This window comes from Alligator mississippiensis, chromosome 3 (assembly GCF_030867095.1).
Source record: "Alligator mississippiensis isolate rAllMis1 chromosome 3, rAllMis1, whole genome shotgun sequence".
NCBI lineage: Eukaryota > Metazoa > Chordata > Crocodylia > Alligatoridae > Alligator > Alligator mississippiensis.
In genome coordinates, this window is record NC_081826.1 from 268962516 (window position 1) to 268981140 (window position 18625).

An 18625-nucleotide genomic window follows, 5' to 3' on the forward strand; every position below is an offset into this window, starting at 1 on the left:
GGGGATTCATGAAGTGGGCTGGTTTTAAAGAAATATGACAGGGCACGTAAGAGGAATTCAATATTCTACATTCTGCATTACATGTTTGACCATTCTAATGAGAAACTGAAAGTAAGGGAACCAGATTGCAAAGCCTCTCAGCATTTAAAAAATGCAGCCAAACCACAACTTCCTGCAAGAAAAATATAAATATCAAAATCTGTATCATTGAAAATAAAGACAGTCATGATGGGTCGGCTGTTGCTTTTGCTGTTTTCTGTAATAGCTGTTAACCTTCCCCTGAGGTGTAAGCAAGTCTCTCAGAATAAACGAACACATGTACCTTCTTAGCTTGGTTTATGCATATGTGACATATCTAAGCTTTTTCAGTTCTTCTTTTTCAGATGGCTGCATTAAGATTGTTGGAGGACATACAGTAGCTCCTCATTCCAGGCCTTTCATGGCTGCGATACAGAAAGGCAGATCAACTGTGTGTGGGGGAGCTCTCATTGAAAAAAACTGGATTTTGACAGCAGCACATTGTAAACTGTGAGTATTACTAGAGATGCCTTTTATATTCTGACAACTGAAAATGAATAAGTGAGTTATAATATCCAAATAGGCAAATAAAGAAGACTTGAGTACTGCATCTTTGTAGTGATAAAAACAGCAATTCTGTCAGCAAGCAGGTGATCTAGGACCCTTAAAACCTGCCTAAAGATATTTTTTTAAGTCCAAGATTGCACTGAATACAGTCATTATTATGGCCCTGATTTTTACCACCCTTTCACCCTGTGAGAAACTCACGCACCAGCAGTTTTTCTGAAATCAACGTTCTCCAAGGAGCAAAGTATTCTTCAGTGCAGGTTTGAATGGCAGAATCTACCACAGTGTTTGCAAAATTCAGTTCACTTGGTAGTGCCCCAGGAAGGTTGGTAGCTGACATACAAACCGTTCTTCTCTGGGACCAGACAGAAGTCCAAAAGCAGAATATTTCATAGTTACAGCCTAGCTTCCAGTCTAGTTTGTCCGCACTGCAGAAGAAAAATGGGCCTAATCCTTACCTCCTTGCACATCTAATGTTCCTACTAGGGAAGTAGGAATTGTGATTAATAAGGTGTGTGGACACCACCAGGTGGATCACTGACAATGCATTTTGCTTACTTCATCTTCCATGTGAAAGTCTCTCGGTGCTTTGTAAACTTTAATGAACTGAGACTCAAAATACCCGCTATGTATAAGGAAATGTTACTATCCCTGTCGTAGCAATAGGAAAACTGAAGGGAAAAGACAAATGACTAACTTGTCTGTGTCACAAAAAAGAATGGTAGAGTTGGAACTAGAATTCAGGTTTCTTGTTTTTCCTGATGATGTTTCACATATTTTGGGCAGAATAGGTGCCTGTATAGAATTAGAATCAGTTCAGGATAAGGGAGACCTCTACAGTCTGCATCAGGGATTAATTTTCACCTTTTACTCTTAGGTCAGATATTTACCCATTGTTATTTCTCACTCCTCTAATTATTTTGCCTTAATGATTATCATGATAAAGATTGAGTAATCTTTGTGCTAATTCTGATTACCTGTAAACTTGAAGTCTCCTTAAACATAGGATCATAGATAGGAAACTAGGGCTGGAAGAGACTTCTCAAAGGAATCAAGCCCAGCTCCCTGCTCAAGGCAGGATGATCCCTGACTAAAGTATACAACAAAGTGTCTATCCAACCTGCTCTTGAAAATTTCCAGGGATAGAGATTCTACAATTTCTTTAGGTAACCTGTTCCAAAACTTGACCACCTTCATGGTCAGAAAGTTTCTCTTAAACTCCAGCCTAAATTTCCTCTACTTCAATTTGAATCCATTGTTCCTAGTCCTGTCCCTTACAATTTACCCTCAGTGTGCCCCTTCTGTTAACCTGACTTTTTTGGCATATCTGGGAAAATGAAAGAATTCAGAGCTGATTCCTCAGTTTGATGAATCCAGCCTCAAAATTTGAAGCAGTTCATTGCAAAACCTTAACATTTCCAAAAATATTTTCTTTTTTTTTATGTGGCTGGAAAAACCCATTGAATTTCACACAGGTCCTAGAATTGTTTTAGGTTGAGAGTTTATTCATGAGCACTAATTGCATGTGTAGATGTGCCCAAGATGCCCTGTTTTTCTCCATTTCTTTAGTAAAAACTTAATCCTGTACTGACTGAAACTAAGTCCTGTTGATTTCAGTGATCCAGGTCTGGGCTACAACCCCAATTCCACAGAGTTCTTACACCTATCCCTAAGCTGAAGTATGTGAGTTGCCACACTGATTCCTTTGAGACTGCTCTCATGCTTAAAATCAGGCACATAAATTTAAGTACAATGCTGAATCCACTGACAGCAGTGGAAAAATCTCTCCATGCTGAATTCAGGCATCATTATACAGATCATACTTCCAGTCAAGCAAGTGGAAATTTGCCCTGACTAAGCCCTAAGAGGACAGCCTTTAAAGTTTTATTTTGGACTCGGGTCACAGTAAAGAAAAATGTATATAATTTCCAACTGGAAAATAACTTTTATATAAAAATTAATATTAGCATTTTTCTTAACAAGAGCCTTACACCTAAGGACAATGTAGTACAGAAAAACAGAGCCCTAACAAATAAACTCATTTTGGGGAGCAAAAAATGTTCATCTTATATTGAAACTGATAGATCAATTGATTTGGATATATATATATATTTAGAATTTGGTTGGAATATAAGCCCCTATACTTCAAGGAATAATCCAGCCTCTAATTAATGGGCAAGTAATTTCTGTATGGAAGTTTTATTTTATAACCACCTATACAGATTTTCTTTCTGCTTATTGGCAAGTATTTGGTATGGCTATCACTGCTGACAAGAGATGAGACTAGATATAGACCACTCATCTAATCAGTATGTTAGTTTCTCTGTTCTTAGATGAATTAGCATGGAATAGCAGTCTCATATTTCAGTCTAATGTACATATCTAACATATGATATATTATTTTTGTGTGTGAAACACTTATGTCCTTCTTACTTCAGAAGGCAGACAAGAATCTACTCAAACTTCAGGTTTATTTAGGTATAAATAATTTGCATAAAATTGCAAGGCTATACATCAATCTGACAGGTATATTTAAGGAAACACTAACTTTTTAAAAATAATGGCTTTTTAATATGAATATATGATGAAAATATGAGTTTGATATTACCTGGCTCTATTATTCTACAATAAGTTGCTAAGCTCTGTCATGACTTTCTGGTACTGGATTTTGTTTGCATACAGAATGGGAAGATCAGAACTTAAAGTTGTTCTTGGAGCCCATCAACCATCCATAGCTGAAAAAGAACAGCAGATATTTAAGGTTTTGAGGCACTGTTCCAATCCCCAGTTTAACTCTTCTTCCAAAGAAAACGACATAATGCTCCTCAAGGTATTCTGCTAATTACTATTATACTATTACACAAGCAATTTTCCAGTGATCATTTTGGCTATGTGTCTGTATTAAAGGAAACATTACTTTAAAAGCTTAGCAACACCATGGGACATTCAGCTTCTGGCTTTGCTCTTCTAGGCGAAGTTACAGGAGCACTGGCAACCACTGGAATTGATACCCATTTTCTGCTCTGCAACTCCCTTTAACTCATTGAGTCCAGAAGCACTTCAGAAATTCCTAATATTCTTTCTGTTGTATGTTTCAAAGGACATACTGTGCATGTCTACTTGAGATACTTAACTGTGCAGTAGTGGAGTTTACTGTGCAGTAAGCACATGTGTCTACAAGTGTGCATGCTGACTGTGCAGTAAAAAACCCTAATCACAAGTAAATTTGGTGCCCACAAATGCAGGTACGGGTACTCCTCACTTAATGTTGTCCTGGTTAACATTGTTTCATTATTATGTTGCTGATCTATAGCGAACATACCCGTTTAAAGTCATGCAAGGTTCAGTAATAACATTGTTTGGCCGCTGCCTGCTAGTTGGTAACTACTGTGACATAATTGGATTTGCTTAACATCATTTTGCTTAAAGTCGCATTTTTCAAGAATGTAACTAGGATGTTGAGAAAGGAGTAGCTGTATCATATTTATTTACGATTAGTTACTGTGCAGTAATGCATGTATAGATGCAACCCAGGAGCAAAATTGCTCCCAGGTCAGCTCTGTCACTAGGGGGCTGACCTGAAGGTAGCCCAAGGGATTCTGGTTGGAAGCCTCTCCTGCCCCAGGGCTGGGCTGCCTCTATGGCAGCCCCTGCCTCAGGCCCTTAAAAGCCTGCAGGCACTCAGAGCCCTGGGGCACACCGGCAGGGAGTCTCAGGGCACTCCCAGCCCCTGTGTCCCTGGGCAGGCTGCAGGATAGCCATACCAGCTTGCCTGTGCCCTGGTACCACTGCCTGGCACCACAGTGCAGTGTGGTCAGTTGGGACCTAGCTTCATCTTGTGGACTCTTTCTGAGTCTCACGCATGTGCAGACTGCTGCCTAGAAGCAGCCTGGTGGGGGTCTAGCTGGCTGGTGTAGGGCTGTATGAGTCAGGGCAGGAGTGGGCAGGTAGAGTCTCCAGTGACAAGAGGTGGGACTACCACAGCACCCAGTTGCAGGTCTGGCACCCCTGGCACGAAGGGGCTTCTCTACACCAGGGCTGGCAGGGTAGAGTTCCTGCAGATGCAGGTGTTGTGGGTGCTGTCCACCCAACCAGCACTCAAGTGCGTGAAGGAGCCACGGTAGTCCATGACAGCCTGAGCACCACAGAATGAAAGCCTGTTCAGCTGTAATAGGGGCAGTCTCTGTGGGGCAGGCAGGTGATGGGAATGTGGGTCCTGTCCAGGGTCCCCATGCACTGGGGGAATCTCAGGGCATGGAACACCCCCCTCCCCCCCAACAGGGGGTCATGCATGTGGAGCACCATGTCCCTCAGCACATCCCAGATGGCCTCCCGGTGGTGGCCTTGCCCATGTCAAACAGGTGGCCGATGTACCACAGGCTGGCAGACATGACCAGCTTCAGCAGGGTGCGGGCCAGCTGGGTGTCCATGGGGAGGGGTGGCCACATGTCAGTGTCCTGCTGCTCCAGATGTGGCTGGAGCTGCTCCAGGATATTCCAGAAGGTGGCTCAGGTCACCCTGAAGCCTCCAGTCACTACTTGACATCTCACATGCTGCCACCAGTCCAGGCTGGCCTGGAGGGCCCAGAGGCAGCAGGGCTAGAGGCCTAGGAAGGCAATGGCAGCCCCAGTGGTGGCATTATGGAGCCCATTATTGGCATCCTTACCAGGGTCCAGTTAGGCAGACGGGGTTAAGATGGTAGGTGAGCTGCTGTGGCTTTGGGATGATGGGCAGGCAGGTGGTTGCTATGCATGGGGGAGCTGGGAGGGGCGAGATGGCTGTGGGCTAGGCAGCAGTCAGCACAGTGGGTCAGTAGGGCTGCTGCAGTGGCTAGCAGGAACCTGGGGCACTGGTCATTGTTGCCAGGGCTATAACATGGGGAGGCAGAGGCAGCAGGAAGAGCACTGCTGCATGCTATCCCTGTGCTGTGCACACTGCTTCTGGCCAGGGAGGTGGCTGGCCAGAGAGTAGTGAGCGGGGCTGGCTTTTGAAGAGGGCTGCCAGCTGTTGGCAGCTGCATCCAGAGCTTGGAGCTCTCCCTGGTGGTGGCAGGGGCCCATTCCAGGGCCCTGGGAAGCAGGAGCAGATTTGCAGCAAATCTGCTCCCGCTTCCCTGCGCATATAGACACCTGCCTGGCACCATTTACTCGCAAGTAATTTACTCGTGAGTAAACTAGTGCTGCAGCAAATGCACATGTACATGTGCCTACTGACACCATGGAGGCAAAGTAATCTGGGCTGTATCTGTGACTCAAGTGACTATGCAAAAACAGGGAGATATTTTGGATGGGAGAAAAGTGAACTGTTGTCAGGAACTCTGTTGACAGTCACAACTGCCCAGTAAGATAGGATTGTAAGTGAGTGTTCACAGAGGTGTCACTGCTAGTCCAAAGTGTCTGAAAAAGATGTTATCCTAGAGCAGTGGTCATCAACCTTTTTAGGCTTATGGCACTTTTCCATACCTTTTCTAAATTTAGCAGCACCCTTTTTTCCAGGAGGTGTATGTGGGCTGGACTGGGAAGTAACTATGGCAGGAGGGGGTACATATAAACCTAATAAAGGAAAGAGGCATGTGGGGCAGTTTCATCTGGCTGCAGCAGTGGCAGTATTGGCAGTGCCAGCACTGCAGCACCCCTAAAAGGGTTTTCTGGCACTCCAGTTGAAAAACACTGTCCTAGAGCAATGCTTATTTAGGCAAAACCTGAAATTACCCAAGTGTTCATCAAGAAGTCATTTTTATTAAAAGTCAAAACTGTGCTTATAAAAATTGAGTATATATAGTATGTAAGGAAAATGATTGGCTTCTGAAATAATTGCAGAGTTATATGAAAAAAATATTAGCTGGGTAGTCACTGAGACTGTATTGAATCTTCAGATGCTATTAGCAATCTAGCATGGGAATGATAGGTTTAGGAGATTTCAGGCAAATTAGTGAACAGAATCAGTCATCAGTTCAAAAGCAAAGCAACAAGCAATTAAATGGTGATTTCATACACTGGTTTTTGAGAATTTCACAGACCAGATGCTTGTTGCTGGAAAAAAAAAAAACTGCTCCTTCCTTGTGATCTGTAGTTATCAACAGCCAATTCGCTCAACATTGACTTCAGCTGTAACATCATTCTTCCAGTTTTCACTCTAGACCACCTTATGGCAGAGAGGAGTTAGCATATTTGTTTGATTCTCATTTGAAGGGCTCATATTGGTGATTTAAGAGCAAGCCTGGCGTACAAAAGCCAGCGAATCGTGTGAAACTTAGACAGTTTAAATACTTCTGAACTTTTCAGAGTTCAGAACAATGACCTGTAACCTGCTGCAGTTGTGGCAAACCTTTCACAGGAGGTGTGTCTACACATGCAGTTGATCTGGGACCAGTTTATTTGAAAGTAAGCTACTTGTGAGTAAACACCCCTGGGGTAGGTGTCTACATGTGCAAGGATGTGGGAACAGATTTGCTGCTCCTAGCAGCAAAACTGCTCCCACTTCTGTGGCCCTACAATGGGCTCCTGCCACCACCAGAGGGAGGTCAAGGCTCTGGCCACAGCTGGCAGCCATCTTTTCAAGGCAACCCCACTCCCTATTCTCTGGCCAGCTGTTTTTCTAGCCAGGAGCAGTGTGCAGAGGCCAGGGCCAGCATGGAGTGGCTCTCTCACCACAGCCTCTGCCTCCCTGTGCCCTTGCTTCTGGCAGTGATGCCTAGTACCCTGGGCTCCTGCTGGCTATGGTGCTGGTCCTGTTGGCCCCAGAGGGCCCCTGCAACCAAGGCCCTGGGTGAGCTGCACACCCACTAGTGGGAGCCAGAGCACTGGGTGTGAGAAACACTGGTGGACCACCTTTTCCTGCACTCCCCACTGTAGCCCACCTGGACAACCACGCCCAGATCCTCCCACCCCTCCCCCTGCCCCCAGCACCATGTTCACTGTGGACCGTTTGCAGAAAAACACTTTATTGCCCTCACAAAAAACAGACCTCCTCCTCTCTCCCTCCCCAACAACAGAACCCATCCCCACTCCCTCTTCAACACCAAAGCCCCTCCACCATCCACCCCATCCACTACCCATAAAACACCCTCTTCCCCATGTGAACTATTTACAAGTGAAGTGCTGTGCTTGTGTGCATGCCCTCCCAGAATGGGTGACTGTGGGGTGGAGCACTTAGGGGGTGGAGCCCGGGGACAGGCAGCCAGGACCCCAGCCTCTGGCTGTTCCCCCATGGGTGCACATACTACAGTGAGCCCAATAGGCAGGGGCTTGCCTATGGGCGACAGTGGCCGCTTCTCCCCCAGCACGGGTGGCTGCCCCTCTGGCAGCTGGTGACCAGGGCCAGCAGGGCTGGTGTGCAGTCCTGGCGCCACTGCAGGCAGCTGCAGATCTGTGCCTGCATGCAGCCGGGGCAAGCAGTGGGCCTGGGCCCAGGCATGGGGGATTAGGTGGTGGGGAACCTGAGATGAGGGCCAGGGCAGGGTCTCCTGGCTCATGGAGGTGCTGGACTTCTGCTTAGGCCCATGCGGGGGGGGGCCTACTGCTGGGTGGCTACCAGGGGGCAGGTGGGACTATGGTTGGGGACCAAGCAGACGGTGGCACAAATGTGACCTCCGGGGTCAGGATGGTGTCCAGCACACAGTGGTTGTCTTCTGTGGCCTGAACTTCCTTAGCCACAGAGGCACCCTGCTCCTGCAAGATGTCCACATGGTCCTGCTCCAGGGCCAGAAGCTGTGCCCTGAATTCCTGGTGTGCCTGGTCCCATGTGTCCTCATAGGCCATGTTCTCCTCCTGCCACCTGTCCTGACAGGTGATGTCTTCTGTCCATCACCTGTCCTGCTGGGTGATGTCCTCTGCCTGCCACGCCCATGCATCTACCTTCCATCCAGTCCTCTGAGGCTGTCACCATCCAGTCTAGGAGGAGAGTTCAGTCTTGGATCCTCCTCCTGTGGAGCTGGCACATCTGCAGGGCCCCAGCCATGGGCATGGGTGATCCTGAGGCCATATGCCGGTTGCCAACTGCAGCCTTTACCCCAAGTGCAGCTGCAGGGCCTGTAGAACCATGAGAAAGAGGGTGTTTGTGAGGGTCTGCAACATTTCTGAGATAAGATGCTTTGTACCAGGGACCTGTGCACTTCCTGGCTTCAGATCAGGTGTCAGGAATGCACAAGTGCCCATGGACCATGGTAAGTTGTACAGGCAGACCTGGGCCCAGGCAGCTGCAGGCTGAGCCTCCCATCCCCACTTGCTTCCCGGGGGCTGGTGGGCTGCTGGGTGCTGGCCGTAGGCAGCCTGCCTCCTCTCTCCCCTTCCTAGGCTGGGACAGGCCTTGTTCCTGGAAGCACCTACTACCATGGCTCCAGACCCCACTTCCCTCTTTTTCCCTCTTCAGGCCAGCCAGTTTCCTGTGCTGCTGCCAAGTTCCCAGTGCCTGGGCTTGGAGGGCATGGGGCTCCCAGATGACTGTGAGATGGACCCTGCCCCTGCCCTCCCCACAGCGGGGCCTCTCTGGGGAAGTGCCTTGGGGCCAGTCCCCCGGCCCCACACTGATGCTGTGCCCCGAGCTTACCCCTGCTGCACATGTCCCAGGTGCTGCGCTATAAGTTGTTTGTGAGGACTGAGGGGTGCCCAACCTACTATGCCAGGCTACTACTGATGGCCATGGTGCCCTGTGTGCAACTGCACACCTGGCAAGGGGCCCTGAGCTTTGATAGTGCAGGGGGAAAACAGCCAGCAATGGCCTACAGGGCTGGACATGATGGGCCTGGCAGCTGTGTGGCACTGTGGTGCCAAGGAAGCATCACCAGGGTGTGGGCAGGTTGGCACAGGTAGCTTGCAGCCTGGGCAGCAGTGCAGAGGTCAAGAGTTCCCCCAGGTTCCCTCCTGGTGTGCCCCAGGGCTCAAAATGTTTGCAGGGTTTTAAAGGGCCTGCAGCTGGGGCTGCCACAGAGGCAGCCCAGCCCTGAGGCAGGAGAGGCTCCCAGCCTCAGGTTCCTGGGGCTGAGCTCACGCTGGCCCCCTAGTCACAGGGCTGACTGGGAGCAAACTTACTCCCAGTTGGTGTCTACATGTGTGCTACTGCACATTTATTACTGTGAATAAATTTAATACTTGCATTTGCAGGTAGAAAATTTACTTGCGAGTAGTGAAGTTTACTGCATAGTAAGCATGTGCTAATGTAGATGTGCACACTTACTGTACAGTAAACTACACTACATGGCATTAAAACGTCTCATGTAGATGCACCCAGGAAGACTAATTTTTCCTAATCTATGTCTCCTGTGTTGTTCCTGATCATTCTTAGATTTCTCTTTTCATTGTTATTCCTTTTCTCTGCTGCTACAGGACACACAGCAGTATCATTATGAGGTTTTCAGTCGAGCAACTTCTAGACTAATCACTATATACTTAGCTCATTCATCTCCACTGCTGCAAAACTGGAATAGAATCTTTCTGAATTTTAACTGGTGTAACTGAGCTAAGGAATGTGAAAAGAATGATTTATTAGAAAGAAAAAACAGTTTAAATAGAAATCTAAACAGCTGTTTAAAATGAGTGACCATGTTTTTTTTTACCTTTCTGTATGGCACTGATCATTTTCTTCCTGCTTTTTTCACCCCCCCCAGTTAAATGGTAGTGCAAATTTAAATCAATATGTGGCTCTTTTGCCCCTACCTTCACGTGATGAAGATATTAAAGCTGGAACAAAGTGTCAGGTGGCAGGCTGGGGAGTCACATCTTCAGGGAAGCCCTCAAAGTGTCTTAAGGAAGCAACTGTTAAAATCATCAACAGGAAAACCTGCAGCAGAAACTATAAAAAACAGATAAAAATAACCAACAACATGTTGTGTGCTGGGTGGAATAACGCATTTTCAAAGAGTGATGCCTGTCAGGTGAGTGGTGAATTTGCAAGGTATAGTGGAGACTTTTTTTTAACAGCTTGATTCTTTTTTACTCTAAATGACATAAAAGAGCACCTTACAATGGATCTCACTCAGAGTGTGTGCTTTTAACCATATTTACAATGGATTTTATTGTTGCCTACTCTGTGTTGGAAGTATTAAAATCACAGCTAAATCCGTGCAAGAATGTAGTGCCTCTTTCTGCCACTATTTCTTGCTGTGACAAAATGGGCTCTGAATAATACCTGGAAGATGATTAAAAACCATAGAGGAATAATTAGGAACTTTCCACTTCACCAGAAATATAAAGGAGCAAAGGATGGCAAAGTAGTTATCTCCACAAACATTCAGATGCCTTTTATGTGTGAAGGGGTGTAGGTTGTAGCCGTGTTGGTCTAAGGACATAGGCAGACAAGGTTCCTTGGGTGCATTTGATATCTTTTATTAGACCAACCCAAATAGTTGGAGAATAGTTATTAAGCAAGCTTTCGGGTTCAAAAACCATTCGTCAGGCTAAGGAAGTTTCAGCAGTTGTTGTGTGCTCTTCCTGGATGGAATGAAAAGTAAAGAAGCCAGGGGCTGGGCTGGGGAGTCAGTTGCCAGGCAGATTATATTTTTTTGAAGGCATCCAGTAATTCACTGATATTTTTGCTAAAGACATGAGAATCAAAGTTCCTAGCTAAACACCATCTTTATTCCTGTTATGAACATTGTGATATACCATATTTTCCCACATAACATGTCCTGAAATATAATATGCACTTTATTTTTGAAAGGCAGAATGAACAAAACATTTTTTCCAGAGTTATGGCTGCATAGAGCAAGGATAGAGCCTAATTTTCAGCTGACTCACCCTCCCTTTCTGTCTTAACTAATGTTGAAACCCTAGCTACTGCTGAAGACTAGTCTCCTTGGGTAGATCTATGGGTGGATTTTGGAAAGAGCTAAAGAGTCTCCAGGACTGTAAAATAGGAGGAGAGAGACCAGGCATAGTTAGTAGACAGCAAAATTGCCCTAGGAAATTTTAGGTTAGCTTGATTAGTGGAGCATCAAAACAATTACAAAGAAGAGATGATTGCTAATTCATGTGGAGTGAAGAACAATGATCTTTTAGTCAACTGACTCCCTTAGTTGCTTGAATAGCAGTACTATAGCTGTGGAGCAGGAATCAAAGGTGCTTCTATCCCAAACTGCTTCTATCATAGGGTACTTTTATCCCAGGCAGAAAATCAGCTTTTCCCACTTAATGCATGCATCTCAGTTGAGGGAAAGTTGATTTGGGGGGAAATAGTGTGTGTTGTATGTGAGAAAATATGGTCCTTCTTCTGAAAACAGTTATCACACAATGTTGTCTCTAGTGGGTTATGGAATAGAGAAGATCCCACACAACTTACTGATTTGTTTGATGCACTGGCTAGGGGAGTATTTAGTTGATTGCACGATTTCACAATGATTGCACACTTAATTCATACAATGCAATTTTATTTTAAATGTCTTTGCTATGCATATAACACTGCTTAGCTTTAAGAAATACCACAAACATTAAGAATACAATAACTACATATATCAGAAACAATGCTCCAAATGCACTTCTTTAAAATAATTACAATTATAACTAACTATATAATTTGAACTAAAAAAGTTATTACTATATTATACTTACAATCCTAGAATTCCAAGAAGCCAAACACCTAAATATGGTTTCATTCCTCAGTAGTACAATTTAATGGGCTGGCCTCAGTAGTACAGTTCAATGGGCTGGCCTCAGCAATACAGTTCAATGGGCTGGCCTCAGCAGCAATAGGAACAAGTCCCCTTCCTTCAGTCCCTTTTGGGCGCTCCGCAGCTTCAACGTGAACTAAGAGATTCGTGTTCACGGAGGGGGTGGTTCAGGTGATCAGTCTGATCCGGCCTATACTTGCGATTCTTCCTTCGATGTTCTGCAAGTGAGGTTACCTCCAAATTGGGACAGTAGGTTACAGTTTTTATTGAGTGAGTTGCCGTCTTGGGCCCCTCCTACCCAAACCTGTCACTACTCCCAAATTTGGGCTTGGATCTTTCTTAACAGATTTCTGCTGGGTTCAGTTTCTTTTGTTGACTGTTCAGTTACTTTGGGGGATTTCCACACCACTGCAGTGACCTTTCTTTTACAATCTCTTTTCAAATGCTCCTAGGGTTTGATCTCTTGGGACGTTTGCTTAAGGGTCATTTTTATGTTAACTTTGTTAAAGGCCTCTAGAGATAAAATTCAAGAGTTAAGACTTTGAGCAAGGCCAGGACCTTCCGCACGTAGGCCAAAACAATGGCCTAGATAAGAAGATGAATCTTTGTCTTTTTCTAAACTGGCTAATGGGCAACTATTACAAACATTCAAACTATTACATTCAATATGACAAATGTCTGCTCCATATGTATTTGGATAGTATTAGGATTTAATGGGCCTCAGGTACTCCTATACAACTCAAGTAAGCTATAACTAATTTAAATAGGCAATACTTATTTATACAAAACTAGGAAGGATGAGAAATAGGAAAGCAAATGTGCAGAAAATAATAAGTACCAGCCATCTGAAATATGCCACATTAAAGATCAAAAATATTATTTAAGACAGATTAACTACATAGTTTAGTAATGCCTTTCATCAAAGAGCCTCCCAAATAATTAATTATTTAGGCCTCAGACTCCCACTGTGAAACTGAGGGCACTTCTACATGTGCACTTAATGCGACTGAATATACAGTGGCTCAATTTGAGTAAACTAATCTTGACATCACTGTCTACACATGTGTTTAAGCACACTAGTTCACTGTGCTGCTGGATACCACATGTATCTAATGGGACTATCTGGCAGTGTAGAAAATTAGTTTACTGCACCTTAATTGCTGTGCACGTGTAGACGGTGACGCTTTATTGTGCAGCAAATTCATTTGCTGCCCAGTAAAGTGTCTTATATAGATGTACCCAGACATGTGTTAATAGAATCATTTCACAGACAGGACTAGCCAGGGGCTAGCATTCCCCAAAGTGTTTACCAGGGAACCTGGTTTTTGCTGTTTAAAATTCGCAAAATCTCTTCTTTAAAAAATAAATAAACCATGAATTCTCTGATTTTAAAAAACCTCAAATCCACAATTTTCTGTGATTTTAAAATGAAACACCACTATATAGGTATCAGTAAAACACAATGTTTTATTGATATACTTACAATTTTAAAGCAATTTGGAAACCTACCAGGGCTTCAATCACTATAATAAAATAAATTCTAAATACCTATAAATCTTGGTATTTGATTTTGGGGGTTTTTTTATCATGGAAAATCAGAGCTCTATCTGCCCCCTTTACTCACCGGGACATGGGTCCAGCTGTGGCTGTCCCCCCTGCTGCTTTGTGGTGCAGAGCAGCCCTGATATGCCAGTGCCCTGCCCATGCCATTGTCCCTCACTCCCAAACCACAGCTCCCCAGCCCTGCTGGTGCCCCTTACTTCCCACCAACAGGCCCCTGGCCTTGCCAGTGCACCTCACTCCCCATCAACAGCCTTCTGGGCCCTGCTGGTGCCCCTCATTCCTGACTGACGTTCCCCCCCCCGCTGGTGTTCCTCACTCCCCAGCCCTGCCAGAAGGGCCAGGGCTATGGAGCCAGGGTCCTGAGTCTGCAGTCCCCTGAACCCTCAGCAGACCTGGCTGACACCTGCGGGAGGTGGCAGCTGCTGCATAGCATGGGGCCTGGTTCCCCCTCCCCCCTGGGCAGCATGCCTGGAGCAGAGCCTGTGGAGGGGCGGGGGTGCAGATGTGGGATGAAGGCTGTGAGAGCAGGGCTCCCTGACCTGCTGCCCTTTCACCCAGGGCCTCTGGAGCTCAGCTGGTGGGACCCAGCGCAGCAGGGCAGAGCAGGGTGGGGAGGTTTGTGCTGCTGCTGGGAGCCCTGCAGCTCTATGGTGAAGCAACCCCTGCCTTTCTGGCAGCAGCAGGGAGATCAACTCCACATCACCACCCTTGCTGCTGCTGGCACGAGCCTCCCCGTCCAGCTCCACTTTGCCCTGCTGTGCTGGGTCCCACCTGCTGGGCTGCAGAGGCCCTGGAGGGAGGGCATCAGGGTGGGGAGCCCTGAGCCTGCAGCGGGCAGCCTGCATCCACCCCCACCCAGTGCACAAATCTGGGGGGATGTGCCCCCCATTCTCCCTCCCAAGAGTGCACAGAGTGGTGGGAGTCCCCTTGCTGCCCCCCAGATGAGCCACCCATGGCTCAGTCCCGCTTCTTCTGAGCCCTTCAGCTGCACATGACCCCAGGCTGCAAGCACCAAGCAGCACCCCAGCTGGGTGGCAGCAGCCCCAGCCCCAGCCCCAGCTCCATCCCCAGTTCCAGCCCTGCCCAGTTCCCTCCCTCACTATGGGGGCCTCAATCCCTCCCCCCAGCTTACCCGCAGGGAGCTGCAGGACCTGCTCTCTAGGCTGCCTGGCTGTCATGTGCATGTGTGCCCCACACCTGACCACACTCCTCCTGCTCCCCCCAGTTGCTTGCATGCTGGATCTCTGCCGGCCTGCAAGGGGAAACCTGTCTTTTCCCATGTTTTACTCCTTAAAGGAGGAAATCCAGGATTTTTCCTCCTCAAAATAAGAAAAATTGGGTTTTTCTCCTTAAAATGAAAAAAATCTGGGTTTTACTATATTTTTCCATGGTGAATAGAAAACTTGGATCCTGGTTTCACTCATTTGTAGCTGCCCAATTTTTGGGTGCTCATTTTGAGATTTTTAGGCACATATTATTAACACTGTATTTTATATTTTAGGGAGATTCAGGTGGGCCACTAATATGTTCTGGTAAATACAGTGGAATCATTTCTTTTGGAAAAGGTTGTGGAAAAATGCGGAAACCTGGAGTTTATACACGACTGACAGAAAAATACCTTCACTGGATAAAGAAAATAATTGACAACTACTGAGAGCAATGGTGATCAGTTCTCACTTCCCAGTGAGAAAGGCATTAACTTCAGTAACCATCAATGGGCAAAACAATATTATGAGCACAACAATGTTATTTTATATATTATTAATGCATTTCAATGTGTATGATGGTGAATCCTGTATAATACACTTTTTCTGAGCATCTTCTCCTATAAGAGGGCATCTCAAAATATCCCCAACCAGGCAGATCATAAACATTTTCATCCCTTTTAGCAGACCATCTCTTTTATGCATCTGTTTTTTGTCAGACTGCACCATGTTTTAAACGTTAACATTTTTTTAAAGTCAAGAAAACTCTTTAAACTTTAAAATTTTAAGTATGATGGCAGGATACTACGCACCATAGTCATCATGATTAGGGCTGGGGATTTTTTATGAATAGTTAATTTTTGAGAAATAGTTTATTCATCAAAATATGAACTTTGTGATCGATGGGAACTATTTGTTGAATAGGTCCCATGAACATTTTCACAGGGAAATCATTGAGAAAAATAATTTTGAAAAATTAAAACAGTTCATTTTGACCTGCTCCAAAATGAAATATTTCAACTTATTTCAAAATATTTCATTTAAAAATAAAATTAAACTTATTTTAAAGGGTTAAAATATAGAAAATCAACAAAAAATTCATTTCAGGTTGAATTGTGTTCAATTCGCTTTTTTCCCTCCTTTTTGCAAGGGAAAAAAATGTTACAGGTCCACCCTGAATTATTCCCCCCCCCCCCCAATCTTTTTGGTTCAGGCCCCTGATTTAATACATCAATTTTTCACACAATGCTAATTAGAACAATATTTTAATGCCTGAAATGCTGAAGAAAGAAGGAACGTTCTTGTGCAAAAAGCAATTTTACTTTAAGTAAAAAAAAAAGAAGAAGCAATTTTACTTCTTTACCCTAATCAAACTTCCATCAAAGTGGCTGGGAGTTCATGAAAATAAATGTGCTCTAGATCACCCAGCAACCTGTCAACCTTCTAAGAATGGCCATATAGATAGCTGGGCACGTATCCATTGACTTTAGTCCTTTTTTATCAGTATTTTTGGAGAAGGATGAGTTCATATTCTTGATATGAAGATTCTCATGGTTGTTTGATTGCTCTGCTCATGGATAGAATTTTTGTCTTGGATGTTACAATTTTAAGATTTATAAAGTACCCCTAGACTGGTACTTTACCAAATAGGTAAGAAATAAAATAAATACAATAAGTCATTGTTTGTGAGATTTATACAGACCTTGGTTCTGACCAGAAGTTGTGTGCGAGGAGACTTGATGATGAAAATGTCAAAGCTGTGTTAACAGTCTGTCACATGGTGAAGTAAAATGCAAACTCAAGGAGACAAGACTCATTTTTCACTGAAGGCAAATTGAAAGATTCTCACAGATCTCAATGCATTGGCTCAGGCCTGCAATGGAGACAGAATTAAGATGAAATATAGATTTAAAACAACAAATAATAATACTCAGTTGTAAAGCCTGTCTTTAGAAGATCTCTTTCTTCATTGGAAAAGAGTCTAGCACAGAGTGACAAAAATGATTAGGGGCCTGAGAGGCAAGATTTAGGAGGAAAGGCTCAAAGAGGTAGGGCTATTTAGTTTGGAGAAGAGAAGACTTGGGTGTGGGGGCGTGGATTTGAAAACAGTTTTCAAATACCTGAAGGGTGACTATAGAAAGGATGGAGATGGATTTTTCTGTGCAGCCATAAGAGACAGAACTAGGAGCAAGGGCCTCAAAGTACAGCAGAGGAAATTTAAGTTGGAGACTAGGGTGAGTAAGAGGGTGGTCAAGCACTGGAACAGGTGGCCTAGACAAGCTGTGGAATCTCCAACCCTCGACATGTTCAAGAGCAGGTTGGACAGGCGTTTGGTTGGGATGGTTTAGTCAGTGTTAATCCTGCCTTGAGCAGGGGGCTGGACTAGAAGACTTTATGAAGTTCCTTCCAGTGCTAACTGCCTGTGATTTTACAACACATTAACAAATAGGAACTGAGTCTCCTGGAATCTCTGTGAAGTGGGTAAAAGATGTGTTGTTTATTTGCCCACCACCATGGGTGGATCTGGGAACTGGACAAGAGGGAGATGCCACCAGCAAAGCAGGGGTGGTTTCGTCCCACTTCTCCCTCTTTTCCTCCTCCACCCCTTTTTCCTGGTGGACAGATTGCTGCAGTAAGGCAGAAGGACTTTATTTTACGCTACCAAAATCACTAGTACTTTGCCACTGGTTTCAATCAGTGCGGAGTCAGCCCCAAAGGACATAGACCAGACACTGCAAAAAAAGAGTGTGAGAACTTGTGCAGCTTGTCACCAGCTGGGCCTGATTTGTAGGGCACAATTATAATTTTCAAAATGTCTATGTTCCAAAGTGTGCTGTGGGATAAGCATTATCACTTAACTGGCTGATGGTCTGCTTTCCACTTGAAAATGCTATGGTGATATTCATGCTATAAATGCCTACATGTTGTAGAGATAAACGTATTAAGTTCCCAAACAGCCAAACACAACTGTTTGTATCCACTACTCATGTCTTGGCAAAAAAGCATTGGTACAAGTTTTGTGGTTTCAGATTGTATCTCCAACAGGGATGCCAGGCTTTGGAAAATGTAGACTTTTGTGCTGTAAATATACAGAGCTGGGAGTGCAGTTCATTTGAGAGATGGAGAAAGGGTGTTTATTTTAGCACAACACTGTTGGGTGTAGCTTATGGCAGAATCTTGTGGTTTTCATAGAACAATCAAAAAGCCCCCTGTGCAGTGGTGATTTTGGTTTACTAGGGACATGGCCTTAATCCACAAGAGGTAAGGCCTTAAAATCTACTATTCTGCAGACAATAAAGCTCTTTCTTCTGAGCAGAAGCAGCAATTCCAGAAATTCCGATTATTTCTTGGCAGGATTTTGGTATCCTTGTATTTAGCATTACAATCATTAAGCTAATTAAGAATAGCAGGCTTATAATTCACACAGTAGCAATGGTGGGAACAAAACAAAAAAAACTAGGTTTAAGAAGGAACAGGAAAAGGTAACAGCAAAACCATGAAGGAAGTTATTTAAAAAATGGAGCTACCAGAGTGTTAGCATGCAATATTTTCTTTCTCTGCCTATGTGGTTTAGTGGGTGCACATAAAAATACTCAATTGTTTTGAGAAAAATTACTGGTTTGAATCACAGAATCATAGGGTTGGAAAGAACCTCAAGGGTCATCTGGTA

At 44.8% G+C, this 18625-nt stretch overlaps 1 protein-coding gene across 1 annotated transcript; it reads left to right on the top strand.

Moving 5' to 3' along the window:
• The first annotated feature begins 207 nt into the window (after positions 1–207).
• LOC102566383 (granzyme A) lies at positions 208–16766 on the top strand. Its single transcript, XM_014594132.3, has 5 exons — positions 208–286; positions 384–528; positions 3268–3415; positions 10190–10456; positions 15252–16766. The coding sequence occupies exons 1-5, from the start codon at positions 226–228 to the stop codon at positions 15402–15404; spliced, it is 774 nt and encodes a 257-aa protein (XP_014449618.1). The 5' UTR covers positions 208–225; the 3' UTR covers positions 15405–16766.
• The last annotated feature ends 1859 nt before the right edge of the window (positions 16767–18625 follow it).

Coding starts and splice junctions, on each gene's coding strand:
- LOC102566383 (XM_014594132.3), top strand. CDS start 226: ATGATGGGTCGGCTGTTGCTTTTGCTGTTTTCTGTAATAGCTGTTAAC. Junction 287..383: donor TGTTAACCTTCCCCTGAGGT/GTAAGCAAGTCT, acceptor CTTCTTTTTCAG/ATGGCTGCATTAAGATTGTT. Junction 3,416..10,189: donor ACGACATAATGCTCCTCAAG/GTATTCTGCTAA, acceptor CACCCCCCCCAG/TTAAATGGTAGTGCAAATTT.